General features: G+C 54.4%; 2 protein-coding genes, 1 long non-coding RNA gene and 2 other non-coding genes across 13 annotated transcripts; 2 read left to right on the forward strand and 3 right to left on the reverse strand.

Annotated features, from left to right (window-relative positions):
• The first annotated feature begins 28 nt into the window (after window positions 1-28).
• LOC125128254 (uncharacterized) lies at window positions 29-3,482 on the forward strand. 4 transcript variants are annotated; one of them, XR_007135187.1, is made up of 4 exons: window positions 29-333; window positions 1,905-2,071; window positions 2,149-2,349; window positions 3,342-3,482. It is a non-coding gene; the product is annotated as an uncharacterized LOC125128254 (long non-coding RNA). The 4 variants fall into 4 exon arrangements; XR_007135189.1 differs by having other exon boundaries at window positions 30-252; XR_007135188.1 differs by lacking the exon at window positions 29-333 and adding an exon at window positions 639-945.
• A 2,095-nt stretch (window positions 3,483-5,577) lies between these two features.
• On the forward strand, window positions 5,578-15,339 carry OST4 (oligosaccharyltransferase complex subunit 4, non-catalytic). 2 transcript variants are annotated; one of them, XM_047782447.1, is made up of 3 exons: window positions 5,578-6,250; window positions 6,375-6,512; window positions 7,160-7,401. In XM_047782447.1, the coding sequence occupies exon 2, from the start codon at window positions 6,376-6,378 to the stop codon at window positions 6,487-6,489; it is 114 nt and encodes a 37-aa protein (XP_047638403.1). In that variant the 5' UTR covers window positions 5,578-6,250; window position 6,375; the 3' UTR covers window positions 6,490-6,512; window positions 7,160-7,401. The 2 variants fall into 2 exon arrangements, with proteins under 2 accessions (XP_047638403.1, XP_047638405.1); XM_047782449.1 differs by lacking the exon at window positions 7,160-7,401 and adding an exon at window positions 14,887-15,339 and having other exon boundaries at window positions 6,091-6,250.
• AGBL5 (AGBL carboxypeptidase 5) lies at window positions 7,259-26,960 on the reverse strand. 5 transcript variants are annotated; one of them, XM_047782444.1, is made up of 17 exons: window positions 26,885-26,960; window positions 26,403-26,564; window positions 25,612-25,749; window positions 24,009-24,269; window positions 23,608-23,779; window positions 23,158-23,321; window positions 22,413-22,590; window positions 22,003-22,181; window positions 21,159-21,615; window positions 20,526-20,695; window positions 20,056-20,191; window positions 19,213-19,415; window positions 18,412-18,626; window positions 10,230-10,385; window positions 9,078-9,190; window positions 8,156-8,286; window positions 7,259-7,792 (listed from the first exon to the last, which is right to left on the reverse strand). In XM_047782444.1, exons 4-17 carry the CDS (start codon window positions 24,221-24,223, stop codon window positions 7,621-7,623), a joined length of 2,661 nt encoding a protein of 886 aa, XP_047638400.1. In that variant the 5' UTR covers window positions 24,224-24,269; window positions 25,612-25,749; window positions 26,403-26,564; window positions 26,885-26,960; the 3' UTR covers window positions 7,259-7,620. The 5 variants fall into 5 exon arrangements, 4 of the variants coding, with proteins under 4 accessions (XP_047638400.1, XP_047638401.1, XP_047638399.1 ...); XR_007135190.1 differs by lacking the exons at window positions 25,612-25,749; window positions 26,403-26,564; window positions 26,885-26,960 and adding exons at window positions 8,742-8,788; window positions 25,371-25,595 and having other exon boundaries at window positions 7,664-7,792; XM_047782445.1 differs by lacking the exons at window positions 25,612-25,749; window positions 26,403-26,564; window positions 26,885-26,960 and adding an exon at window positions 25,371-25,597 and having other exon boundaries at window positions 20,526-20,635.
• On the reverse strand, window positions 25,882-25,954 carry TRNAA-AGC (transfer RNA alanine (anticodon AGC)). Its single transcript has one exon. It is a non-coding gene; the product is annotated as a tRNA-Ala (tRNA).
• On the reverse strand, window positions 26,271-26,359 carry TRNAY-GUA (transfer RNA tyrosine (anticodon GUA)). The gene is given in 2 exon segments: window positions 26,271-26,306; window positions 26,323-26,359. It is a non-coding gene; the product is annotated as a tRNA-Tyr (tRNA).
• Window positions 26,961-27,182: the final 222 nt, after the last annotated feature.

Genomic DNA, 27,182 nt, shown 5'->3' on the forward strand with positions numbered 1-27,182 from the left:
AGAGAGGGAAAAAAAAAGGAAAAACAGAGAAATGTGGAGTTGCCGCCGGGCTTGGGGCCAGCCTCTCAGACGGGCCACATGGAGGGGAGCCGGGGCCAGAGCTGGGGAGGAGGCCCAGGGCTGGGCGCTTAGACAGGGAACGGGAGCTGGAGCCACAGCTCTCCTGGGGCCAGGGCAGGCCTGCCCTGCGACAGAGGACCTGAGAGAGGAGCCCAGACGGGAGAGCAGTGAAGGGTGGACGAAGCTGCGGGGGTGAGAGCATGTCACTGGCCAGCTGCCTCCTTTTATAGATGCGACATTTGAGGCCCAGAGGGGGAAGGTAACTTGTCCAAGGTAACAGAGCAAGTCAAGAGTAGGGCTCAGATGAGACTCTAAATAGCACCTAGGTCAGGGGCTTGAGAAGGAAACGGAAGAGAGGAGCAAAGGCCCCCCCGGGCCAGGGAGGAAAAGGAGAAAGACCACCGAGGCGGGCAGGACAGTCGGAGGAGTAAGAGGGAGAGGACAGGCTCTGGAAACCGGAGCAGCACTCTGCATGGAGAGGACATGGGCAGGAGGAGAAAGACCTTTCTCGAACGGCCGAGAGAAATCGGGTCTCAGGCTCGTCGGGGTGAGGGTCAGCCACGTGTGGGGGAGGGGAGGGAGGGAGGGAGGGAGGTTGGGCTGTGTCTACACAGCCTGCAGGAAGCCACTCCCTCACGTGGAGCCAAGTCTGAAAGCCTCTGAGGCAGGCAAGGAAGTCACCCCAACCGCCAGCCTGTCTGACTCCATCAGCCGCCCCCTCCCCATCTGGCTCCAGTGCTGTGTGGGGTGGGCTGCCTGGGGGAGCCACGCAGACGTGCTGGCCAGAACTGTCACGTGGAGGTGCCCAGGTAGCACAGGCTCCTCGAGGAGCGGCTGGTTCTGGTGGGTTACGGACACAATCTCCCAACAGAGAACGCACGCAAGGTAGGACAGACAGAAGGCCAGGGGGCAGACAGACGGATGCTGTGCTCTGGGTCGGAGGAGAGCTCTTGGAAGAAATCAATGTTGGGGGAAAAAAACCAAAGAACAGAGACGAGGAGAGGGAAGAGATTTCAGGTTGGGGCAAGGGGTCTGTCTCAGTTTCCTCACCTGTAACATGGTGAGGAATAATAAGGAATTCCTGTCGTGGCTCAGTGGTTAACAAACCTGACTCGTAACCAAGACAGTTGTGGGTTTGATCTCTGGCCTCACTCAGTGGGTGAAGGATCCGGCGTTGCTGTGAGCTGTGGTGTAGGTCGCAGATGTGGGTCGGATCCCATGTTGCTGTGACCGTGGTGTAGACCGGCGGCTATAGCTCCAATTAGATCCCTGGCCTGGGAACCTCCATATACCACAGGTGCAGCCCTAAAAAGACAAAAAAAAAAAAAAACCTAAATAAAACATGGGACTAATGACACTACGCTCCTTCTTAGGTTTGTGAGGGTTAATTCATCCACATGGAGCATTCAGAATACTGCCCGGTGTATGGTAAATGTAGCATAAGTGTTAGTTCTTCTTCGTGTCAGGGAGGTCCCTAGTGGCCTAGCTTGGGTCACGGCTGTGGTGTGGGTTTGATCCCTGGTCTAGGAACTTCTGCATGTTGCAGGTTCAGCCAAAAAAAAAAAAAAAAAAAAAAAGAAGACGTAGAAGGAGAGGGCCAGAAAGCCAGAGAAGCTGATTGTGGGAAAATCAGGGAGAGGCTAAACAACTGGTTAAGGGCTTGGGTTACAAGCTGTTGAGTAGGGGGTCAATACACACCCGGAAAGAAGGTATTTTTGGCAAAAGCAGTGGGCGGGGGGTTAGGGCACAAGGATGCTGGTTCCAGCTCCTCCTCTAAGGAGCTCTACCACTTTGAGCAAATCCCCTGGCTTCACTGTCTGTCTTCTAAATGCTACATTGCAAAGTGACACAGACTTGGAAGAGAAGGCTGGGACTGCCTGCGTGACGAGGGACCCAGTGAAGGGAGACACCAGAGAAGATTCCAGGCTTTGAGCCAGGATGGGTAAGTCGAGAAGAGGCGTGGATTTGAAGGAACGAGAGATGACCTTGGTTTGGACATCCTGAGTTCAAGGTGAGTGGAACACATCCCCATGGACGTAAACATCCGCGAGACGGTTCGCAATGTGGGTCTTGATTCTGGGATTGCAGGACCGTAGTCGGAAGCCCTGAGAAGGGCGGATGCCACTGAATCGTCAACGTGCCTCTTCTGAATGATCTGCCTCTGAGGTCCTGGGGCCCAGACGATGAGCCTGAAGAACAGGAGAAAGGCTGGCAACAAGACAGGATGGGGAAGGGAAACACTGGGACCAACGGAAATGGCAGCGTGTGGCTGCTCCTCAGCGGTGAGGGGTCAGCACCGAGGGAGACGTGAGGGAAAGGGTCCTGATTTCAAAGTCCCTGTCAGGGGAAGGTGCAGCCCTGTCCTTGCTCCGCATCAGTTCTAGACCCCAGCCCCGGCCCTGGCAGGAAGCCAACTCCCTTCTGCTCCGGGTTGCCCTGGCTGCCGCTATGAGTTGGCTCTCTCTGCTGTGCCCCCTCTTTGCTCCCTTCAGGGGCCTCTGGCAACCTGAAAAATCACCCCAGCCATCTAGTCACTACCCAGTTGTCACCCATTCCTTTGCCTGCTCCCTTAAGATCAAAACATCTATTGTATTTTAAGTGCATCAAGTCAAAATGTTGGCTTTGAAACCTAAGGGCAGTAGGTTGCATTTCATTTAGTCCTGTAATTAGGAGCCAAGACCTAGGGCCTGACACGAATGTTTATGAGATCTCAAAGAAATCAGTGATGCTGGGCTCCCTGGGGAGGCCAATTCCTGGGTTCACTTGGAGGCCTGAGATGTTGGGCAAGCCGGCTGCAATGGAGACTAAGGTTAGAGAGAATGCAGCCGTGGTGGCGGTGGTGGTATTGACAGGCAGCCACAAATTTTCAAAGAGAATGGCAAGAGAATTCCTGAGACCAAAAAAGGCTGAGAGTCCCTGGGGCACTAGGACAAGATCTATTTTATAACCTCTCCAAGATAGGAGATTTCCAAGGGTCTAATCCAATGGGAACTCTCGGCTATACCAGGCAAGGAACTCGGGCAGTCAACCATCACTGACTGAGCAGTGAGCTCCTGGGCCCGGGGCCAGGACAGACGGGGCACGGGCAGAGAGGGGCATTTTCTATCCACGGCTCTCTGTCTGAAGACTGAGTCATGGGAAGAAAAAAGGGCAAGTAATATGAATTGGGCCTTGGGTCATGCAAACCCAGACAGGAATTCCAGGCTGGGGGGACGTTTGAGCCAGAGTTGACTCCTGTACGAATGCACACATTTTCTTTTTCCTTCCAACACTTCCCACAGGTACGATACTTGAGGAGGCAACATTCTTGGACTCAGGGCTCAGCCTTCATTTTCCAGATTTTGCTCTTCCACCCCTGAGCCTAATCCTGACCATGTCTTCTTGAAAAAAATGTCACACTAATAAAATTCACTGAATTATTATTTAAAAAAATTTTTTTTGTGTGTGTGTGTCTTTTTGCCTTTTCTAGGGCCACTCCCGTGACATATGGAGATTCCCAGGCTAGGGGTCCAATTGGAGCTGTAGCCGCCGGCCCACGCCAGAGGATCTGAGCCGCGTCTTCAACCTACACCACAGCTCATGGCAAGGCTGGATCCTTAACCCAGTGAGCGAGGCCAGGGATGGAACCCACAAGCTCATGGTTCCTAGTCAGATTCATTAACCACTACGCCACGACGGGGAACTCCAAAAGTCACTGAATTATTAAAAAATAAGTCACACTGGAGTTCCCACTGTGGCTCAGCGGTAATGAACCTGACCAGTATCCATGAGGACGCAGGTTTGATCCCTGGCCTCGGTCAGTGGGTTAAGGATCCTGTGTTGCTGTGAGCTGCGGTGTGGGTCGCAGATGCAGCTTGGATTCCACATTGCTGTGGCTGTGGCGTAGGCTGGCAGCTATAGCTTGGATTCAGCCCCTAGCCTGGGGACCTCCTTATGCTTCAGGTGTGGCCCTAAAAAGAAAAGAAAGAGAAAAAAAAGAGTTAAAAAAAGTCGCACTCATCACAGAGATGAAGCTCCACACATGCCCCCCTCAATCCTCTCTCCCTCAATTCCCCCCAAGATGAGGCTTCGCCTGTCTCACTTCCCACCTGTTTTTCTACCCCCAGCTTTGTCCAAGGTTTGTGAGTTCTTAGCTGAGTCTAGTTTAGTCCTGGAGACCATTTTAAACTTGGTTAAAATGTTCCTCCAGGCATGAGGCCAAATGACCCATTCGAGGCTGAAATGACCCATTCAAGGCTGATAAAGACTCGCTGACATAGGCACAGGAAGTTCTGGGAGGTGAAGGGCATTTTTGGATGGTTCTAAAACAAATCATTTTCTGCCTGTCCTTGACCCTAGACAATCTATTGAGTCCACAGCCTGACAAGGCGGATGGAACAGAGGAAGGAGGATCAAGTGACCATTTATAGAAATGGTCAAATCAATGACCATTTATAGAAACTTGGTCGAATCAGTTACCTTCTGGTCCTCAGTTTCCTTCTTTATAAAGTGATCTCGAAGGCCCCCTTCGGCTCCAAGAGTCTAGTTTCCCTGCACTTGGGTCAGCTGGTTTCAGGCTAGCCTTGGAAAGCAGAAGCACTTCCAAAGCCTTCCCCCATGTCATTTGCAGGCTAGAACGTCTACTTTCCAGGATCTAGTTCTGTTTCAACAGTAGATCTAAATGTTTGGTTGCACTTGGATCTGCTCCAAATTTCCAGGAGATGTGAAACACAATGTGTGTTATCCTTCACAACCTAGACCCTCGTTCTCCCAGGCAGAGCTGGGAACAGGCTGCTCACCAAGGAACACGAGGGGGTAGTACATGGCTGGGGTTTCACTGTTACATGGAGGGGACATGGGCTGGGGGTTTTAAATAGGAAACGTCTGGGAAATATTGAGCGGGGGCTGGGTAATAAAATAGGGGAGGCAAAGGGAACTACAGACTGCTAAAGGCACAGCCCGAGCTTAGGAGTCACTGGGCTAGAGCATGAGGGACAAACTGCTGGGGGTCCCAGGACAAGGAAGACCGCCCTAGCCGGCGGTGCACACAGGCAGAAGTCGGTTCCCTTACCCAGCTGTTCCAGCCCCATAGCAGCTCCTGTAGTTTTCTTTGGCTCAGAGAAGCAGAGGCGTCCCCTGAGCCCTGGCCCCCCTCTACCGCAAAGCAACTGGCTTCCATTACCCCTGACAGCTCCAGAGCAACAGCCCAGCCCCCCGCCCCAGCCTGGCGCAGTGCCGTTCCCTTTTATGGTGAAGCTGAGGGAAAGCAAGGAGTGAGGGGGGGAGCACGTTCTGGCTGGGCCGAGGGTTGTAGAGCCCCAGAGGGCCTCTCCCCTCACCAGAGACCCTCGGACATCTACCCACTGTCAGCTTTCTTTTTTCTCTTCGGTGGCCCACGCTGCTTGTAACCCACACGACCCTCTTGCTGGTTCCAGCCCTTCCTCCTTTTCCTCCCCCCTCACATCCGGGGGGTGATTTCCCACTTGGCTGAAGTCCCACGGTTTGGGTTTTGATTCCGGGAGGGTCCGCCCTATTTCCGACGCCCACCTCTGGGGGTGGGATGGAGGGAAGGGAGTCCGGGTAAGGGAGGCACTGGCCAGATCAGATCACAGGCAGGATCGTTCTACTTGGCGGATGCGGGGCAGAAAGGCTGGCGCCGAGGAGAGGTACTCGGACGCCCCAGCCCTGTCCCCATTCTGCACCGTCTCTCATCGCTCCCCCAGCCGCCCGGGCAAAGGAAGGGCTCCGGAGGGCAGAGCGTAAAGGAAGCACCTGGCCGGGCCGGGAAGCAAAGAGTGGGCCGTAGTGCGAGGGCCCGGGACAGAAGGCGGAGGCTGGAGTCTAGGGTCTGGCCGACCGAGCCCGTCGCCCGGCCCTGCTGCCACATCCTCGCCCTAGCCCACCCTGGGCTCGGGGCAGGCTGCCCCGGCGGCGCCAACCGCGTCCCCGGCCCAGCCAGCTGCAACCAGCTGCGCCGCGCCAGCCCGCGCCCTCCTCAGCCAGTCCCTCCGCAGCTTCGCCCAAGACCCCGCCCCTCACGACTGCGCCGCAGGAGCAGGCGAGACGCGGGAGCTAGAGAGCCCGTAGCAGCAGCGCCGCACGGCCGGAAGTGCCTGATTTGGGACGGAGCTGGAGCGACTAACTTCCGGTCCAGGTCTCCTAACCTCGAGCTGGTTCGCAGACCTTGTCGCAGCCGAGCCCAGCTGATCAGGTGAGAGGCACGCAGGCGCGGTCCACGGCCCATCGGCGGTGACTGGACCAGGGGGGCGAGGACGACTCCCGTTCTGGGTGAGGAGTGCGTCGGCCCGAGGCTCAGTCCTCCTTCTTCTCCGCAGCATGATCACGGACGTGCAACTCGCCATCTTCGCCAACATGTTGGGCGTGTCGCTCTTCCTGCTTGTCGTTCTCTATCACTACGTGGCCGTCAACAACCCCAAGAAGCAGGAGTGAAAGTGGCGCTTTCTCCGCCCCAGGTAACGGTCCGGGGCTGTAGCGCCTAGCCCCGGAGAGTGGAGGGGCGAGGCCGCGCCAGGGTCTGCAGGGTTTGAAACTTCAAATCAGAAAGTGTTGGGCTAAGCATGTTACAGTCCAGAACTGGGCCCCTTAATCTGCACGGAGTAGTGAGTGCCTTTCCCCCTCCTTCTTAAACTGCTCCCTGCTAGAACGGGGGTGGGTTTCCCAACCCCCCCTCAATCCCCATCTTCATGTGTTCCCCAGATGCCCAAGTTGACAGTATGGTGTAAGGGGGTATTGACACGTGAAGGACTAAAGGTACTGAGGATGCCATCCATGTAGGAGGATTTGGGCTCTCCTTGTAAATAGTTCTCACTTTTACAAGGTTTTTAGGCCTAACTTTTTTTCTTGTGAGGGGTTGTAAAGATAGAGAATTCTATTAGAGAGGCACGGGCACTGATTTAGGGGGTAGCCACTGTAGACCCAAGTCATAGAAAAGAATGGGGCATAGGAGGGGGGTGGCGTGAAGGGCTTGAAAACCAGCCATTCAGTGTGGGTCACAATTGTTAGCGGGGAACAAGCTGGATGGGAGTTGATTCCTGAAGGGTTGCCCCAGAGGAAGGCGGCAGCGATTTCCTTACCTTAGGTCTTTCCCCCTCTTTTCTAGGGTTCCAGGATATAGGCTGAGGCAAGATGGAGGGTGAGGGGCCTTCACACTTCATGTCATCCCTTCTAACCATCACAGCATACAAAGCAACTACACCTGGATTTTTCCAAACAACTTTTATTTCCTCAAAGTCTTCCTTAACCCTATGGAACAAGAAGCTGCCACTGAGTAGGGCCCAGTATAGGGGCTGCTTTCTTTTCTACTCCCTCCCCCCAATATAAAAATATAGATTTTTTTGTGTGTGTGTGGTCCCAAAATCTTGTGCTGTGGAGGGAGGGAAGGGGTGGCAGGTCCCTGCTTTGTCTTGTTTCAAGGTGATGCAGTGCCTCAGAACAGTGAGGCTGGCGTTCCAAGGAGTTATACTTGTCACATGGAATCAGCAGCTGAGAAAGGGGACTCGCATATGTCTTAACTATGTTCCCTATCTTGGGGGCTCTATCCTGGGCGTGAACGTCAAGGCGTCAGACCCTGGGAGAAACAGTGAGTGGGGGAGATTTAGGAACAAAACAAACCTCAGTCTGGCCCAAGGGCCCCCCACTGTAACAAATCCGGGACTGGGAGTCAGACAGACTACAGGAAATAGGAGAAAAGGCAGGGGCAGAGCGGGGCCGTGGAGGCCCAGCCTGAGGCAGCCTGCAACAGAAAAAAGAGAGGAGTCAGGGTTGTGAAAACTCTGCTTCTGCTCTGGTCTGTTAGCCAGGGGCTGGGGGTCGAGAGAGGCCAGATGCGGGCGGATAGGCAGGTTGACTACTGCACAGTGGTCTGATACTGGAACCGGCCAGCTCCTGGGCCTTAGGCCCTAACTAGAAATTGTTCTTTTGTCTGTTGGAGTGAAGACTGTGGGCATGATGAGGAAAAAGTCAGGGACTAGATTCTTAATGAAAGTACATTCAGTCTTTTGGGAGAGGGAAGGAAGGAAATGACGGTGAATGGCAGAAATAGGAATGAGGGGGGAGAAGTGAGAGGTGGGGTGAGGGACGGGACCCTGGGGCTCACCGTGGTGTCGAGTGGGGTCCCGGCTCCGGCTCACTGCTCTCCCTGGTCCGGGGGATAGGGGATGTGGGGCCTGAAGAGCCTCTCATCCCTCTGCGAGTCGGCGGTGAGCCCCGGCCCAACCTGGGCCTAGCCTGTGTGGACAGGGGGTGGGCTAAGAGGCTGGAGTCTTCCATGGACTTTTTTGCTTCTAGGACTCCTTTTAGAGTTTCCACATGTATGAGTGTAGTATAGGGGTCGACACAGGTACTAGGACCTTGAATTCCTGGGCACTGGCCCTAAGGGAGAGGGTAGGGGGGATCATACCTAGGAGACACTTGGGTTCAGTCTATGACTATAGTTAACTAGGGGAGGCAAAATGTTCCAGCATTCAACCTCCATGGCTGTACCATGGCCGAGGTCTGGCTGCGTAGAGAAGCATGGTGTGGAAAGATGGAGGATTAGTAGGTCTCCCTCAGCCTTCTGTGCCTCAGCCCCTGCCAGAGCAGCATAAGCTTCACCCATCCAGTTGGCTTCTGCCTGTTCCCAACTTTAGTCAGCCTAGCGTGGGGTCTGGACTGTTCCTAGGAGCAGCAACCAGATGTGTTACCTGGGGAATCCGGGACCCCTCCTGGCGGGAACTCTCCTCGGGCAGGTCTGGGCAGAAAGAGAGGAGAAGCTAAGGGCAGGGGCAGGCAAAGCCAAAGCAAGGAAGCTGAGGTCAGGGTGTATCCGGCAGGGATACTGGGGTTGGAAGCAAGCAAGAGACCTGGCTGAAGGGGATGGGGGCACTGGACAGACAGGCAGTCACGCGACAGAGCAGCTCCCTGCTGTGGGTGTGGGCAGAGCGTGTAAAGCAGTGCTGGGCATCTTCCCTCCCGCTACCCAGTCAACAGCTCTGCCAGAGTTGCTATGCTGGGGACTGAAGAAAACCCAAAAATGTTACCTGCAGTCGGGTCCTGATACAGGGGATCCGAGGTCCAGGCCCTAGCAGACCTTTCCCAATCACCATGACAGCCTCTGGCTTGTCCCCTGAGGACAGGAATGAACAGCTGCTCCCTAGGGAACAAAGGAAACTGATAATCAGGATGGGACCATGGAGAAGAGGCAACTTCCTTTAGACCAAGGTTTCTCAGCATTTGCAATATTGACATTTCGGGCTGGATAACTCTGTTGCGGGGGTTGGAGGGCTGCCTCGTGTATTTCAGGATGTTTAGCAGCATCCCTGGCCTCTACCCAGCAGGTGGCATTTCTTCCTGCCCCCTCCCCAGTATAACAACTGAAAAATCTCCAGATACTGCCGAATGTCGCTGGTCAGCAAAAGCACCCCTGGTTGAGAAGCACGGCACACGCTATAGTCTGGTCCAAGGGGTGGAGCAGCATCTCAGAGCTTGAATCAGAACCCGCTGAAGCTGAACTCCTCTGAATTTATAGCCTTTAGAGTTAACCCCATCACTTGCATAAGCATTTAAGGATCAAGTTAGCTGTAGTCAAGACTGGTGGATTCAGCACTACCCATCAGCGTTAACAGCTTGGGAGTAGTGGGTTCGGAGAGGGGTGGGTGTTAGACTGGAGTCTTAGACATCACTCCCGGGCAGTCCTCTCCACAGCTGGGGCTGTAACCTAAAAAGAGAGCACATGCATGTCCCAGGCTCTAGGGGGATGATACAGCCACAGAACCGGTGCAGTGGTGACAGGTGGAAGGCCTATGCTTTTTTTTCCCTCTTCAATTTTTTCTAACGTTGCCTGGCTGCTGAAGTCAGGGAGCCTGAATAAGCAGTACAAATAAGGATTAAATGAAATGTGCTTAGAGCAGTGCCTGCCACATAGTAAATTCTCCATAAGTGTTAACTTATTTTATTATACAAAATGTTCATTAAATTCCAGCTTCCTGTACAAGGGCATCGATGCTTGGCATTTATAGGGTAATCCAGGAGGGCTGGAGTAGCCTGCATCACATCAAGAAGGAGGTCCGGGTCACATGGCAGCAGAGCTGGAGGGACGTCTTCAGGCCCAGTCAGGAGCCTGCTCTACACCCTGGGTGGTAGGGAAGGAAGGAGGCCGGCCAACCCAGATTTCAGCGGCAGTGGGTACAGACCTGATATGCTGAGTGCGCTGGGCAGCAGGCAGGAGCCCACGCTCTGTGAAGAGGCTAGGTGAGAAGGAGCAGGAGCCGGGGATGGGGCCAGGGCGCTCGAAGCAGGGCGATGGGTCAGTGGCTGCTGCCGCCGTCTCCTGTCCTGGCTTCGGGGCTCTGAGTGGAAGGGACACAGGCAGATAAAAGGGCGGATAAGTGAGGCATTGTCACCACAATCCCACTGGTTCTCCCTCATCAGAAGATGCCTGTGGCCCAGCCTGTCATCACACCAGCATCCCTCTTCTGAAGTAAATCTGAGATGGGCAGAAAGACCTAATAATGTATTCCAGCTCTCCAGTTTTCATCCAGCCCTCATCTTACTCTGGCCTCTGAAGCTGACCGATCTACCACCCACCCACCAGTTTGTTCTTCTGGCAAAGAAGTTGCTGAGCTTTGCTCTCCTAGGTTCTCCTCTTACCTCTGTCTGCTCCCCTAAATGTCCATGTCCCCCCACCATTTTATCCTTGGTCCTCTCCTGCTCTACATACTCCAAACTCCCAAGCCTCCCTCTCAGCTTCTTTTCCTGAGCTGGAGTTCTTTTTTTTCCTATCTTTTTAGGGCCACACCTGCGGCATACAGAAGTTCCCAGGCTAGGGGTCCAATTGGAGCTGTAGCCACTGGCCTACGCCACAGCCACAGCAACTCGGGATCTGAGCCGCACCTTTGACCGACACCACAGCTCTGGACAACGCTGGATCCTTAACCCACTGAGCGAGGCCAGGGATTGACCCCGCATCCTCATGGATCCTAGTCAGGTTCGTTACTGCTGAGCCACAGCAGGACTCCTGAACCGCGGTTCTAACTGTCTGCTGCTCGTTTCTACCTGACCATCTCTAGTGACCTGAATAAAACTTGTTTTCTTCCCCCTTCCCTTTGTGTCCACCATCTGGGTGAAAAATCTGCAGGAAACCTTGGTGAATTTTTCAGGTCCTCCCTCACACTTATTTAACCAAATCTGGACAATTCTTCCTTTGCCTTCCATTGAATTCTCCCTTTATTCTTTTTTTTGGCTGTGCCCTTGGCATGCAGAAATTCCTGGGCCAGGGATCATCCCCACCCCACAGCAGTAACCAGAGCCACAGCAGTGACAACACCAGATCCTTAACCTACTGAGCCACCAGGGATCGCCACAGGTCATTAACCTTCCTCCAGGCTTTTGAAAGAAATCCCCATGGGTCTCCCTAGCTTGAGCCTCTGTCCTTCACACAGGTGCCAGAGATTCAAATTCTAAACTGTGGGCCTGATCAAAAACATTTTGGCTCAGGCAAGGGGGAGATACTGAAAGTCTTTTAAATTTTTTGGCTGCCCAGTGGCATATGGAGTTCCCAGGCCAGGGATCAGATCCAAACCACAGTGGTGACCTATGCTGCAGCTGTGGCAATGCTGGATCCTTTAACCCACGGTGCTGGGCCGGGGATTGAACCTACATCCTGGTGCTGCAAAGACGCCACTGTCCTGACCCCACTGTGTCACAGTGGGAACAGTGAAGTTCTCCTAAAGGATACAGTCTAAACCTTTTGACATGACATTCAAAGCCCCACCCGCTGGGTCTACTCTCCTTGAGAGGATGCTGACCTGGTCCTTCACACCCTTTGCAGCAGCCTCTATGGCTACTAGCTGTGTGGTTCCTCTGCAGTGTCCATTTCCTCTTCTGGTGGAACTCTGGACATCTTACACCTCCCATCTCAAATGTCACCTGTGAAGCCTCCCTGACCACTAACAGTAGGACTGTTCTCCTTTATTCCTTTGTCCTTTGTTCACTTGACTAGTCATTGTTTATGGTTTCTCTCTCCTTAATTAAATGTTCAGACATGTAAAGCCCATGTGTTAGCTTTTACTCTGATTGGAACTTGAGTCTCTCGAAGGTAGGGACTTAAGTCTTTTCCTGTACTGTATATCCCAGTGCCGGTGAAGTACTGCCTGGAAAAGCAGAGCCCTTAACAGACGTTTTGTTTACCCGGAGAGCAGACACCCACTGTAGACCACAAGCTGGCTCAACAGTCCCTGTGTCTGAGGCATATGGTTTTACTCTGTGGGGCAGCTCTCTTGGTCCATTCTTTGGCTAGAGCTTCACTGCTTCAGGTTCTGAAAGGTGGGGTCTTAGTGGGGTAGATGGTGCCTAGATGGGGTAGAGGCTCTCAGGCTTGGCAGGTCCTTCCTCATCACGGGGGGAGAGCAGGTGCCAAATGCTCTCCCACTGAATGAGTTATTAACCTAGCTGAATTCGATGGCGGTTCCAGGATGCCAGTTGACTCCTACCAAAGGAACATGTGTCACATGTGAAAAGCCTCCAACCTAGGAAGTGGTGACAGTAACTTAGGACACAACTTAGGAATTGCTGTCTAGCTACATTAGCAGTGACAGGCTATTTCTGGAAGGTCCCAAACCAAATTTTAAAAAATTGATACCTGTAGGAATAAGGATTAGAAGAGAGGGAAAGACCTCAGGAAGGAAGCCACTCTAGCTTTGAGGAGTTGGCCAGATGCTGGGTACCAGTTAGAGTGTAAGACCATTGCCTAAGACCATTGCCGAGAGTCAGAAACAACCAGACCTTAGGGAGCTAGTAAGAGTTGGCACAGTGATGCCAACAAAATGACAGGAGTCAGAGACTCATGGCCACAGATAAATAACTTGAAAACCTACCACAATGACTAAGATACCGTAGAGCCCAGAGACCTGAGTAATTCTTTTGTTACAGGGATGTCAAGATGATGACAAGTGACAGTGCACAACAGGCAGAAGTGATGAGCTTTATGATAGAGAGGGAAAGAGCAGGAGGGAGATGATGGGAGAAATCTATACACAGCAGCATAATGAAAGCAGGGTAGGGACGAAGCCTCTCCCTACGTACCGCAAGAAAGGATGAGAGAGACAGCAAGCAAGAACGTGAGGGAAGCCCTCTGGGACATTTGTAGGTTCTAGTAAGGAACTGAGTGACACCTAAGAAGTTACAAAGCAAAGCAGGCAAAAGATGTAAACGATGCCGATGACATGTAGGGATCATGCAAAGATACTAAGGCTACACCTCAGGAATCCTGCCCCTAAAGGGAGCTTCAGGCTGGGAAACAAGTTCTGCTTGAGGAGACAGGCCTGAGCTGGAAAGTGAAAGGCATTTTTTTAAAAGTTAGCATTTCGGAGTTCCCCTTGTGGCTCAGCAGAAATGAATCTGACTAGTATCCACGAGGATGCAGGTTCGATCCCTGGCCTCACTGAGCATCCGGTGTTGCCGTGAGCTATGGTGTAGGCTGCAGACTCGGCTTGGATCTGGCATTGCTGTGGCTGTGGTGTAGGCCAGTAGCTACAGCTCTGATTCAACCCTTCGCCTGGGTACCTCCATATGCCGTGGGTGCGGCCCTAAAAAGACCAAAAAAAAAAAAAAAAAGGTTAGCATTTCATCTCATCGCTTAAAAGCCTGTCTTGGATCTGGCCGGGCCTGCCTATAAATTTGGCAGCGTGAGCACACAGCGCAGTTTCTCTTGTTTCCATTTTGGGGCCCTGGTATAATCCAGACCTACCCAGTCCCCATGGAGACAAGAATTAAAGGGAGGAGTGCCAGTTCTTCTTTTTTGGTTCTAAGCTATAGAAACAGCAGTCTAAGCAAGACTCAGTGCAAGTGATAACGTGACCAGCTCAGCATCTAGAGGTTGTAGGATGGTATTTTATGGTAATCAGCCCCTAGACTCTATCTGGGAGTGGCAGGACAGCCCTGGGGCAGAGGTCAGAGACGTAGAGGCAGGCTGACCTCACCGTTTTGAGTCAGAATGGATAGTCTAAGGGCTCACAGTTTTGAGGAGCTGTTACTGAACCCCTGTGTAGGTCCCGCATCATCCCCAGAAACGTCTTTAGAACTGTGCCTAGAGGGAGCACCCCAGATCTCACTGGACCCCGAGGATAACTGCAAATCTGATTTCTGCCCTCTGAGGGGTGGACAGGTGAAACAAGCCTTCATTCAGCTCCCAAATTCTTGCCTTTTATTTGTTCAGCAAATATTTGCGGACCATTTAATACGTGCTGGGTGTGGCGCTAAACATGTGTTAGCAGACATTTCCTTCCATCAAGTTAGTTTTAATGTATTTAATGTGAACTTTTGTTTGCAGGGAAAAGGTCAAAGTGGTGATGGTGATGGTGCTGGAGCCACTCTTCTTATGTCCTTTGACTCACTTCCCAAAGGACCCTCCATTCAACCCAAAGCCACCAGTCAGCTGAAACAAGGTGTCACAGGCAGAGAGGAATTCTAGGCACCTCAGGTTTCAGCGCCAGAGCCGGGCGGGATGAGAGTGGCCGTGGTGGGCTGATGGCAGAAGGATCCCTGCTTTAGGCCCAAGTCCCGTGTCTCCTACACTTTAGGCCTAAGTCCCGCTGGGTAGAGCGGGGCGCCGGGGAGTCTGTCTCAGCTATTGAGTGAGATGCTGCTTGAATCCCACACCAGGACAAGGATGAAACGAGGGAGGCACCCAGGGTGCACAGCGTAAGGAGGCCCTTGCCTGACCTGAGCTCCAGTGCCGCCTTAAATTGTGTGTGCGGGCACCTCACGGGCCTCGCTCTGGTCTGTGCCCTATTTTCACCGATACACAGCCAACAGGAGAAGCTCGTTTACTATCCATCCTTTCCCCAACAGGTCCTCCTCTGAGCTCTGTGCACCTGCTTCTGCACCGGGGACCACAGGCTTGAGCTAGTACATTAGCTATTCCCCAGGGAGCTCCTTCCTCCTCCTCTGCAGCAGCTGCTGATGGTGCCGTCTGTGCTTCGGAGCCCAGCGACAGGAACTTGACCAGGGACTGGGAAGGCGGTTCTCAGGGCCTATCTTGCAGCAGGGGAAGAACAAGGTAAAGAAGATCCTGGCACTACAATCAGCGGGACCCTGGGAGGCAAGGCTTACTCAGGCCCTTCCAGCCTCCTGCCCCAGCGACATACCTGTTTACCCCCAGCCTCTGAGGACAGATTCTGCCAGACTAGTTCCTTGAACCTCTGCCTGAAGCTTCTGGCTGAGCTACCATATCTTTTCTGCAATCTTCTGGATAGCCTAATCTCATGTTTTTTTTTACCCAATAAAGGACAGTCATTCATTAAACATAGGGTTAAATGTGAAATAATTTTTGTACATTAGAGGAAACTTTCTTATCAATAAGTGCATTTAAAAAAAAAAAAAAAAACACCTCTGTCAACACAATCCCAGTTTGGGGTTTGGAAAGTACATCTATAGCTGCTTTAGAGTCAGATCTCAGAGATAAGAAGTCGTGCTCTTCCTATCTTGGGAGACAAAAGATGCCTAGACTTGGCACAGGCCTAGGAGCCAGATGTCACAAGAAGTGTCGTAAAGCTACAGCACAGGACAAATCACACTGAACAAGATAAAGAAGATTTCCAAAGGTTAATTGAAGACACCAAGTCCAAAGAGCGTATCTGCATCACAGGTCCCCATCCCAAACCAGGGTCCTCCCGTGTCCTAGAGTCACATCGGGGACTTTAAAAGATGAAGTGGCAAAAGTTGTAGCAAATGCTCAGAAGATAGGAGTCAAGATTCCTGGATCTGACCTTTCAACTTCTTACAAAGCATTCTTGTTTGGTATTACTAGGAACCTTCTTGACCTCTTGAATTCAGAGACAGTTTCTTAGTTCTCAGGAATGTTTATGCAAGTCCCAAGGGTGTCGTCTACTCAACCCAGCCCCTCTCTCTGCTTCTGAGCTCATTCACTGGGGGGCACAGAGCTTCTCCCTTGGTTTCACTGCACCTGTATTTGGATGACTCTTAGGTCCAACCCTGATGTCACCTGTTCTACAGTGTGGCCCTTTCTCTGCCTGTAGGACATCTCCATACAGGTAGCCTGTGACATGTCTAAAACAGATAAACTCAGCACCTTTCTTTCAACAATGTCTTACAGTCATCTTCCTTTAACTTGCAGTCTGGAAGCTCTCTTTGTCTCTCTTCCACCATCACTGAATCCTGCCACTTCTGCCTCTGATGTGTATATTCACAGACCGTGGTACAGGCGCTAGTGCCTCACATAAACTACTGCAAGGGTCCCGCCTCCCCGGCCCTGCCTGACACACACACGCATCCAGGTCACAGACAGCTCTCTCAAGCAACTGCCCCCGTCATTCTCAGAAGCACAGTCATTACCACGTCTCGTTAACTCATAATCTCTGTTTTCAAGACATTCCAGCGTCTTCCTCCCACTCTCTTCCCGATTCCCATGGTGAAGGGCTTGGCCCTCCGAGCCAGCTAGTGCGCCTGCTAGGTGTCCGCTCTGCGCAGCAGCTCTGGTCCTGGCTATCACTGTCATCTCTGGAATGTTTCTGTCAAACCATATGCCACCACACAGTCTTCAAAACTGTTTCTCAACTGACTGCTCTTTGGGTCGTAACTCTTGTGTTTCTCTACAACAGTGGCTCCCCCAAGTTCCCTGTATGTTTTTAGCGAGTGTGTGCATTTACGTTTACTGCCCTGCTTCCCCTGCTAACTTTCAAGTCAGTCAGCCAGGAATTATTTATACTGACAACGCTGATTTCCTATTATTTGGGGGAAGTAGCGAAGAAGCGGAATACACGGCTGTCAGTCAAGGAGCCGGCTACCGCACTCTGCATAGGCGGGGGTGCAGGGAAGATGCGGATAAGATGCCGATGAAAACCTGCCTCCACTCCTCCTGTGAGGACCTGGAAAAGGCTTTTTACCCTTTCCCTTTTATAGCCAGGGAAGGAGAATTTATGGGGCTGATATTCCTTCCTAAGGACTGTGAGTTAAGAGGAAGAGAAATTAATTAGAAGAAGAAAAACTATCCAGGTATAAGATGGAAAACTCACTCACGTTTACTGGAGTAGGAAAAGAGAGAAATGTGAATAACTGCCAATTAGTAGCTATGCAATCTTAGCCAAGTTACCCTTAAATACCCTGTTTCCTCATCAGAAAAATGGAAATACCCCAGAGGGTCCTTGTGAGGGCTGAAGGAAATGTACTCACATGGGCTACTGTTTTGTTCACTGTTTAGTGCTATTTAAATATGAGGCATTATTATTGCTTTAATCCTCTCCTTCAGTCAAACACAAGGTGCAGAGGGGTCCTTTCCGAGGGGAGAGACTCTCCAAGAGTGGGGCTGGAACAGAAGCAGAGGTAACTGCGGTGCCTGTCAGGGAGAGCACGTCTTGCTGGTCAAGGCTGGTCGGGACCGCTGCTCGCTCTCCCCTGTGGCTGCTCTAACCAGCGGTCAGATTTCCACAGCCACTGATCCCGGCACATGTTTCTGCTCTGCACCGAAAGCTCTGCTGCAAGCTAGGCAGCAAGGAAGTGCTAACAGGGACAAGTACAGGTGAGGACCAGCAAAGCCAGGTCCTAGCATGTGAGCCTCCCCACTCTGGCAAGATTTCTGCAGCCCAGAAGCCACATACAGTGTGGCTTTGTGATTGAGCCCTTTTTCTGGAAGTGGCCCTGCGACAGCCTCCCTACCACTGTCCAGGTCACTCCCAAGGAACAGCTCTGCAGTCCCTTCCTCTTCTTTCCCCCTAAAGGCACACCTGTTTCTGGGACACATTTTGACCCAGAATCCTTGTCTTATAGCAAGCAGGGTCTCAGTGGCCAAACCTAGGGGCACGGCTGGGCAACCGTGACTTCTGCTGGAAGGGGCTAGACTGGTGCTTTGTAAACCTAAAACAGAAGCTGTCTGCAGTTGTTCCATTTTTCTCCGGAAGAGCTGGAATCCTCTGCTAACACTTTCTGAACAGGCTCTGAAGCCAGGAACAACGTCAGCCCACGGACACCTTGGAGCAGATTCTCCACCTTTCACCGAGCTGCGATTTGGATGGTGGGGCCATCTTTTTATACTGCTCCCAACGAGACAGACCGACCCTGCCCTTGACGTAAAGGCTCCATGTTTCAGCGCACCCCCGCCCTAGCCAGTGTCCTTCCTTGGAGATGGCGCCACCTCCCAGCACGTGCCCGGCCTCCCGCCTGTGCCACACACGGTACCGTCTGGAGCTCATGCCGCGGGGAACACCAAGGTCGCAGGAGAGGCTGCAGATTCTGCTATGAACTAGTTTTATTGATTCACCTCTTGGTCCCAGGCCAAGTGTGTATCTTCAAGCTCTCACTTCCCCCAGCAGTGCCCCAAACAACTGAACACCTGTTGCAGGGGCTCCCAGACTAGCTTACCTCTGACGGGGCCCAGCACCCGGTGGCTGACCTTTTGGGTGCTAGGGCCCAGGCCTGGCAGCCCTGCAGGCCGACTGCCATGAAAAGGAAAGCTGGGGGAGCTCTTCATCTGTGGAGAATTTTGTTGGCTGCTGCTGCTACCACCGGCACTTGTGCCAGTGCTAAAACTTCGTGCGCGGCTCAAGGTGTTTTCAGAGCAGGAAACGGGCAGCCCGCTGCAAAGAAGCAAATGCCAATTAACGCTGGGCCAGGGAGGTCGTCTCGCGTCTCTGCCCATGCTCTGATGCTCAGCGAAGTGTCACCTCTGGGGTGAAAGGCCCAGGGACCCGGGCTAAGGGAGCAGGAAGGGGTCCACAGACAAGGCATCTAACGTGGAGCATCCCAGGGGCCAGGGAGCCCTGCTCCCTCCTGCAGACAACGTACCACAAGCCATAAGGGCTGCCCCTGGGCAGCTTGCACTGCCAGTGAATCCCCCTTGTTGCCTTGGCGCTGCTCTGGAACTCCGGTCACTCACCACCACTGGATGCTGAGACCCGCCCCCGCCCCCACCCTAATTACATTTGGTGGTGTGCAGGGCCCTGGAGCAGGGAGTCCCCCGGCTTGCTTTTCAGATATCCAGGAAGTATGCGGCTCCAGGTAAAAGGGAAGAGGTTCCCATTCTCCGAAAAATGCACTAATCTTACTAATTTAAACCCATCCTGAAAATATTCACCACATGGACCTTTTGGAAGCTGGAATTCCCTGCTCTGGCATCCTGTTCCACTTCCACAGCCCTGCTCCCTTCCAGCCCGCTGGTCTTACTTGTTACTTCTGGGTGGCGTCCGAGAGCCTCTCTTCTTGCTGACAGCCACATTCACAGTGGTGCTCAGGCCTCGGCTGCTGCGCACATGTTTTAGCATCCACGCCCGGAGGTTTGTGAGGCTGCTGTGCTCTGACAGCACGATTCGGGGCCATGGATTGCATTCTGCCATGTCCAGAGCTGCGATGGCCATGGCTCGTCCCACCTGTGGGTGGAGTCCGGTCTGGCTCAGTGTCCCGCCTGCTCTTCCAACCCAGGGTGCTGTGTTGGCTTGGGGTGCACAGCACAGAAGGGAAGGAGAGGCCGGGCCTCACATGGGCTCAGTGTGTTTCCCAGCTTTTGTGCTCAGGCTGTTTGTAGAGCTGGTCCCTAACCTGATGATGCCCATCCAGGGCCCTCGTCCATTATGAGCAGGGGCAGGGGGCTTTCTGGCTGGCATCAGGAAGGCATTCTCCCGGCAGGAGAAGGCACTGGGACCTCTCTGTAACCCACAGTTCTTTCTCCTCCTCCTGTGTGCCCAGAACACCAGGATCGCCAGGACCTCTCTGGGGGTGGGGGGCTGGCTTTTAGCCCAGGAGGGAACAAGCCCAACAGAAAGAGAAAGACAAGCTCAGAGGCGAAGACTCTGACTCAGATATGCTAGGCGATCAGAAGTGGGGCCCCTTCCTGCTCTCAGTACCATTACAGTCAGAGGCCTGCGCCTGGTAACTGAGGAAGAGAACCGCGGTGCCGAGACCCCTGGTGGTGCCCCTCTCCCCAGAGGGCCTTAGCATCGGGCAGCGGGAGCGACTGCCTTTCTAGACTTGGAGGTGCCCCCTGTCCCCACTCGTCCCCTGCATTCATACCTGCTCGAACAGTTCCACAGTGTATCTGGAGGGGAAAGCCGGCGGGGGAGGGGGGCTGGCACGCCCGTTGTCATGGCAGGCGGCAGGGATGCTGTTTACTGAGCGTCCAGTGTTGTAGTTGCATTCAAGTGTGTAGCTAAGACACAGAGACCTTTATCAGTGTCCTGTCCGGACAGACTGTGGACAGAACCGTGGGGGACAGACGAGGTGGTCTAGGAGATAGTCCTCGGGGCTGAAGTGCACACAAGCACAAAGCGCTCCTCCCCAGCAACTAGCAGCTGACCTTGGCACCTCATCAAATACCTAAGGAGGTCCCCAAAAGGTAGGGTCCCAGATCAAAGCCAGGCAGACTCATCGTGAATCTGTCCTTTGAGAAGCCTTGGGCCGTGCCCTGGCCTTCACACCCTACCACGGGGATTGTTTTCTTTGGGAAGCTGTTTCAGCAACTGTATCTCAGTTTCCAACCCAACCTGTGGATTATCCCTGAGGCTTTGTAGATTGCCACCCGGCCGCTCCCCTCTTTGGACTGGCCGTCTCTGCGGTCTCGGGCGTACATGTTCTTCTCTGAGAAATTGCAGCCCTGGAAGTCAAAGTGGGCTGAGTTCAAGGAGATGAGCTTTGGATACAGCATATTTTCCACCTGTTTGGGGGAGGAGAAGGGCAACTCAGAAGGCGAGACAGAAAGACGGGGTGGGGGCAAGGAACAGACGGCACACCTGGGGCACGAGCCTTAACCCGGTGGTACTTTCAGAAGCAGCAGCAGCGGCCAGGGTTTCTGAAATTCCCACTGCAGGCTGACGTTATTTCTAGGCGTGGGAAAGGTACAATTCCACCTCTTTTTAAGCCCTTCTCTCCAATACTGCAGAATTCTCCTCTGTTTCCCCAAACACCAAAGACTACGACGCTGACAGCTTGACCCCCTCTCAAAGGTCACAAGGTCATGACCGAGACGCGAGGGGCCCCGTGCTGCCCCTTCCTGTCCCTCTGCAGCTCGCTCAGAACGGTCTAGCTCTTGCAGCCGCAGGCCTTCCTGCCAGAAGGTCCATCTTCCGTCCTAGCCCGCAACACTTCCCGCCCTCCCACGACGTGCTGGAGACTCCTACCTGGGTGTTCTCGTCGCTAAAGCTGTTTCCGTACATGAAGCAGCCCCGCTTGGAAGCGTGGCCGTGCAGGTCCACGTAGTAAGCGACACCACTCTCTCGGGGGGGGATGCTGTCGGGGGCCGGGGGCCCAGCCTCTGGGGGCTGCTGGGCCATAATCCACACAGCGCTGGCCTTCTGCTCTGCCCGCTCAGGCTGTGTCCAGGCCTTGGGGCTGTCCCCATCAGAGGCGCGCCCGCCGTGTGCTTCATTTTGGAGATGGGGGGCCTTCTCGAGGTCGGAAAGGGGCGCAGCGGGAGGCGGGTGGGGGCTGTGCTGGTGCTGGGAGGGCCCCTGGGAGCTCAGGCGGGAGTGCACATGGTGGTAGAGGAGCACAGCTTTGGCCCCGTAGATGGCCGGGTGCAGGACCGCGTCAGGCTTCAGGTACTGGCGGTTCAGGTTCACTCCACGCGAGTCTGTGCTGTAGGGAAACGAGGACTAAAGCGGGGCCCAGGGGGCTGGGCCAGTGAGGGAGACACCAGGGTAGCTGAAAGGAGACGGACTTATGAAATGCGAGGCTGGAGGTGCCTTAGGAAAGGAAGAGCTGAAGCCAGGCCCTCTCCCTCCCTGGCCAGCCATCCCCCCTCTCCCCGGAGGGCCCCGCCGTGGTTTTGGCTCTAGTCCTAGAGGGTGCCGGACGTGGGACCCCATCCCTCCTCAGGTCACGGGCCAATCCCAGGGCTTGCCCCTGTGTGGGTGCAGGAGGACAGGGAGCGCAGAAGTGAGCTGAGAAGCTGACAGTATTTCACTGCCATGCAGGGCATGAGGGGACCGGGAACGACCCAGTTGGGCTGGGGAAGCTTCTTACCGGTAGTGGCCCCGGACCACACCGTCGGGGTTCAACATGGGAATCAGCTTAAAGACAAAGAGGCGACGCAGAGTTTGGGCCCGGGGGTCATCGGGTCGAAGGATGAAGTCCAGAAAGCCATTGAAGACAAAGCTAGATGGAGTCTCCCCGGGGTGTACCCTGCTGCTTAAGAAGAATATCTGAGGCGGAGAGGAGAGCAGTCATTAGGTCAGCGCTCTATGTTCCACGGTAACCGAGCGGGACGGCGCTGGGAGGCGGTGGAAGCAGCCACTGGATTTCCAGCTGGCTGAGTCTGCGAACGGAGGAGGGGCTGTCACACCTGCCTGAGAACACAGCCCGAGGCTGTGGCCCCGATGCCATTCGCTAGCAGCAGTGCCTGGAGCTGCGCAGAAGCCCGGGTTCCTACTCACCCTCTTGCCTGTGAAACAGAACGGGCGCGGAGTGCCGCTATCAGGAAAGAGCTGCTCTAAGCGGGGCTCGCGATCTTCTCGGATCCCATGGCAGGAACTGATCGTTAGCAGATCGACACGAAGTCCATCCAGAGAATAGCAAAGGATCTCCCGGTGATAATAGATGGTGTCCAGGGGGCTGGGGGGGAAAAAGCCATTAACCCCGTAGACCGGCCAACAGGTGGGCAGTGTCACGAGCTCAGGATTTGTAGGATCTGGTTCCTCACCCCAAGTGCTGGGGCCTGTGGCCCCTCACAGTGTTAAACGAGGCTCAGAATCTGGATGGGTCTACACCGCCTGAATGTAGGGGACAGGACAGGATGAACTCACTGTTTCTTCCCCCCGTTTCTGGTGCCCCAGGATAGACAGACTGCTTTGCACAGACAGAGTTGACCTCTGCTGGGGGCAGGAAAAACAAACAGGCGTGTGCTGAGCAGTGGCGGGGCTCGCTGAATTCTGGGGGACTGATGGGAGCTGGGCTATTAAGAGGCTTGAAGGAGGCAGGTGGGCGAGTGGAGAGGAATGGTGGCGTGCTGAGATCAAGGTTGCACAGAAGCACCTGTCAGAGCTACCCAAAGTCCCACACTCTGTTCAGAGAAAAGAACAGATGCGGTTTTGGTTCAGCACCCTAAGGGCAAGTTCCAGGAGGAGCAGAGGTGCTGTCGGGTCCAGGACGGTGCGACAGGAGTAAGAATGGGGCTGGCACCTGGTGTGGGTAGCGTGGTTCTCCAGAAAGCGCTGGTCTAGTTGGTTGAGCAGATCTTGGCAGTCACTGTAGGAGAAGGGGTAGCAGAAGGCGAAGAAGGTGGTGGCCCCACGGCCTTCCACGAAACGGTGAACAAAGGATAACACAAACTGCGTCTCCGTCATCTGAGGGGCGACATGCCATCAGTGTCAGAACCGGGGTCCCCAGGACCTGACCCCACACCCTCATCGCATTTACCAACTTCCCTCTGAGTCCATGGGACAGCCAGCTCCTTCTAGGCTTCTCAAGGCCGGGGCTTGTCATGGACACCCGCTGGTGCCAGAGGGAAGCTGGTACCCGAACCTGGGGTCCCGCCTGCCTTGCACGCTGTACCGAAGGGAACTCCTCTTTCCTTCCCCTCCTCTGCTTTTAGCACCCAGATCTTGTCTTTCCTCCTCACGGCGAACTTACCTCAAAGGTGGGCCGGTCTCGAATGCGCTCCCAGCGTGGCCGGGTGGGCAGTGTGCGCACGAAGGGGGCCATGCCCTGCGAGTACAGCTTGCTTTGCTTGTTCATGTTCATGATGTTGATCTTGATGAGTTTCCCTGGAGCTCCTCCCCGGACACTGAAGTAGAACCATGACCTGAGGGCCAAAGTCCACGAGACAGGTCATTATCTGCAGGAGGGCTGGAGCGGGGCTCTGGGAGAGCTGGAGCAGCCAGACTGGGGAAGGGCTTCTCGGTCAGGTGGGAGGGAGGGAGGGAGGGAGCGGGGAGAGGAAGGGTGAGATACTGCCACCACCTCTAAGTCACAAAGGGCTACCCCAGGCCGGGATATGGGGCCAGCCCCTCTTCCTCCTGCCGTCCTCCTACCTGTTCCCATTCTCGAATTCTGTTTCAGCACAGTCTGGTCGGGTCCACACGTTGAACTCATAGTCAGGGGAAGAGGCGATGCTGCTGGTGGAGGCTGATGCCCCACCTGCCACTCCTTCCCCATCACTAGACACAGAGTCCACCTTCTCCACGTGGGCTAGGTTCCCTGAATCAAAGCGAGAACTGAACAGCAATCCCCCACAGCGCAGCTCCATGATGGGGCTGGGAAAGCATCCTCCTGCCCCACTCAGGCCCTGAGAGCTGGGGAAAAATGAAAACAAGCTCTTTGGGTATCTCTGGGTAAACGAGAGCTACTCTTAGGGAGTGCGCTAAGAAGCAAGAGGCGCGCTCTCACCCTTAGACAAGGTAGGCGTGGCCTTGCGGCAAAGGCCAAGAATAAGTAGCATCCTGTTCCCACACGAAGGGCTCTAACTGACCTAAAAGGACCTTATTTTACTACAGCTTGGCTATTCCAAGATGAAATATTCAGTGGCTTAAGTATGCCAAGAAACACTAGACTCTAAGCTTCTCTACAGCCCAAAGATGAGAGAATAGAATGAGAGAGGTGCAAAACTAGCCAAGATACACCCGCCACAGCACAGGGCCATCTTGAAAATGGGCCATTCTGGATCTCTGGTTTCTAGACTGGCTCCCCACTCTCCAGAGGAGCAGAGCAGAAGGAACCCAGTTTCCAACTTTCAATGGGCAGCTTCCTCTCTCCACTCCTCTGACCTCGCAAGTACTGACGGGTCATTTTTCTGTTGCCCTCCTGAGCCTCGGAAAGGCTGGCTCTTACTTTTTTGTTACTACTCTATGCCTATTATGGAAGAAAACTAGACAAGTGTGGCCTTTGCCAAGGCAAAGGAAACTGGACGGATGCCACATGACTACCTGGAAAGAGTAGCTCAGTTCTAGCTAGGACGCGGGTCTATCTCCACCCCCTCCCCTCTCGTTCTGCAAGCACTGAAGCCCCTGAAAAAGCTACCCTGGTCATTGTGAATAATGGGTGTTCCGAGCATCCCTAAAAAAAACGTGGCCGATAGAGACCCATTTGGCAGCGGGGATGACTTCTCGACCCTCGGCTCGGAAGGACCCTCGCACCTGGACCGAGCCTGCCCCGGGCAGGGTGGGGTTTGGAGGCAGGGGACGGGTCAGGGCCGACTGACGCGCGAGGGAGGGTAGGAAGGCTGGGCGCGGAGGTGGGAGGTGAGGCCACGGGAGGGGGGTGGGGCCAGGGGCAGCTCAGGCGAGGGGCGGGGTGGCCCGCCGGGCGGCGGGGGGGTTCCGGAGCGGCTCAGGGCGGCCAAGGGCTGAGAAGGGGGCGGGGCCGGCGGGGCCCTCGCTCCACGCAGAGCCCCTCACCTCTCTCCGGGCCGGTGATCCCGCTCCCGCTCCCGCTAGCGAGGCGCCACCTGGGCCCCGGCACCTGGGCCCTCCACCCGGGACCCAAACCAAAGCCGAGCACCGCGGTGCCGGGACCCCGCTCTGCCAGGAAACAAGAAGTCTCTCGCCTATTGGCCACGGGGACAGCTGGCTACCCGCCCAGTAAGGCTCGCTGCCATTGGTCAGCACGCCGGGGTTGCCTCGCACGTTTGGCGGGTACCTGAGCCGGTACGGTTTACGGGACTCCGCCCGCAGGCCGGGCCGGAGGGTTCCGCCCGCGTCTTCGTAGAAGGCAGTTAACGGACTGCCCGGGAGGAGGAAAAGACAAAGTCACCAAGAAGGGCACCGGAAGACTCATCTGCAAAAATAAGAGGACCGTATGCGAATCCAAGCATCGCCTACTGTACTATTCTGTGAATTCTACAACGCCCACCCAGTCCACCCTCTCCTAAGGTTTAGGGATCCTCCAACGCGTAGGGCAAAAACCGAGTGGAGGATGCGGGCATCGATCCCGCTACCTCTCGCATGCTAAGCGAGCGCTCTACCATTTGAGCTAATCCCCCGGCTGCTGCTGAAGTCCTTCCCTTTGCCTTACAGGTTGTTCTGGGGTGTCTGCTGACAAGAGCACCCACTACAATTCAGAATATTCGTTCAGTTCTCGAGTGCTGTGGAGCCAGTGCAGTGGTATCACTGCACGATTTTTTAAAGCAAGCATATAATAATTACACGCAAGCAATAATAAGGCCTACGTAACTTACAAGAGAGCGTGCTGAGTACTCGCTGCATACATGCACGGAGCAGCGGCAGTGCTCATTCAAACATTCTAGGTAAAGCCTTTTTTCCCGAAACGGGTAGGGGTTTAAAAAACGTCAGACGAAGTCCTTCGAGCCGGAATCGAACCAGCGACCTAAGGATTGCCAGGGGTAATCCACTACAGTCCTCCGCTCTACCAACTGAGCTATCGAAGGCTCCGCTGTTTCCCGGGGCTGCGGATGTCCCTCTAATACTTACCAAGATCCCACTCCTTCAGGGTCTCAGTGGTTTTCCCGTGCCCTGGTCTCCACCTTCTAAAGGAGCCGGCCGGAGCCCAGCTCCTCTAGGCTGCACAGAACAGAGGAAGCCGGAGACAGAGGCGCGAGCAATGGAAGCTGCCAAAGGAGCCACTTTCCAGCCCTAGACGAAGGAAACACCGGCAATACACTTCCGTTTCCTTGCTTTTTTACGAAACGATACCCCCACCACTCACGCGCGGTGGCTTCTACAGAACTGCGGACGCTTAGAGATCTGGCCTACAACCCTGATTTCTGGACCCCATTTCTCGGGTGGGGCGGGTACGCACAGGTGGTCAAAAATCTCCCCGCGCCGGCCGGGTTTGCAAACCCCGACGGCTTAAGTTAGCTATTTCCGCCCCTCGTTTCCCTCGGGTTTCTCCGGAGGCGCCAGTAATATCCCACTGCCTTCCTGATGTGAAGGACATTCATTCAGTCGATTACCCCACGTTTGTCAGGATCTCTTCCGCCTGAGAGCAGGAAAGATACAAAGCACGGAGCTGCAGGAGACGAGCCGGGCGGCGCAGCAGTGTTGCGCTGGACGCCAGGGATTAACCATTGCGGGCGGGGCCCTAAACCCGGCAGGGAGTCGGGCGGCTCACTTCCACCCGGCCCCTTCCCCTGCCCGCCTCACACCTGCACCTCTCTCTTTAGGGGACTGCATGCCAGCGGCCCACAATCCTTTGACCAACCAAAGGCTCCTGGGGTTTTAAAACAAAGAAACAAACCTAAACCCCAGCTA

The sequence above is a fragment of the Phacochoerus africanus genome, chromosome 5, assembly GCF_016906955.1.
Source record: "Phacochoerus africanus isolate WHEZ1 chromosome 5, ROS_Pafr_v1, whole genome shotgun sequence".
In the NCBI taxonomy this organism is placed as follows: domain Eukaryota; kingdom Metazoa; phylum Chordata; class Mammalia; order Artiodactyla; family Suidae; genus Phacochoerus; species Phacochoerus africanus.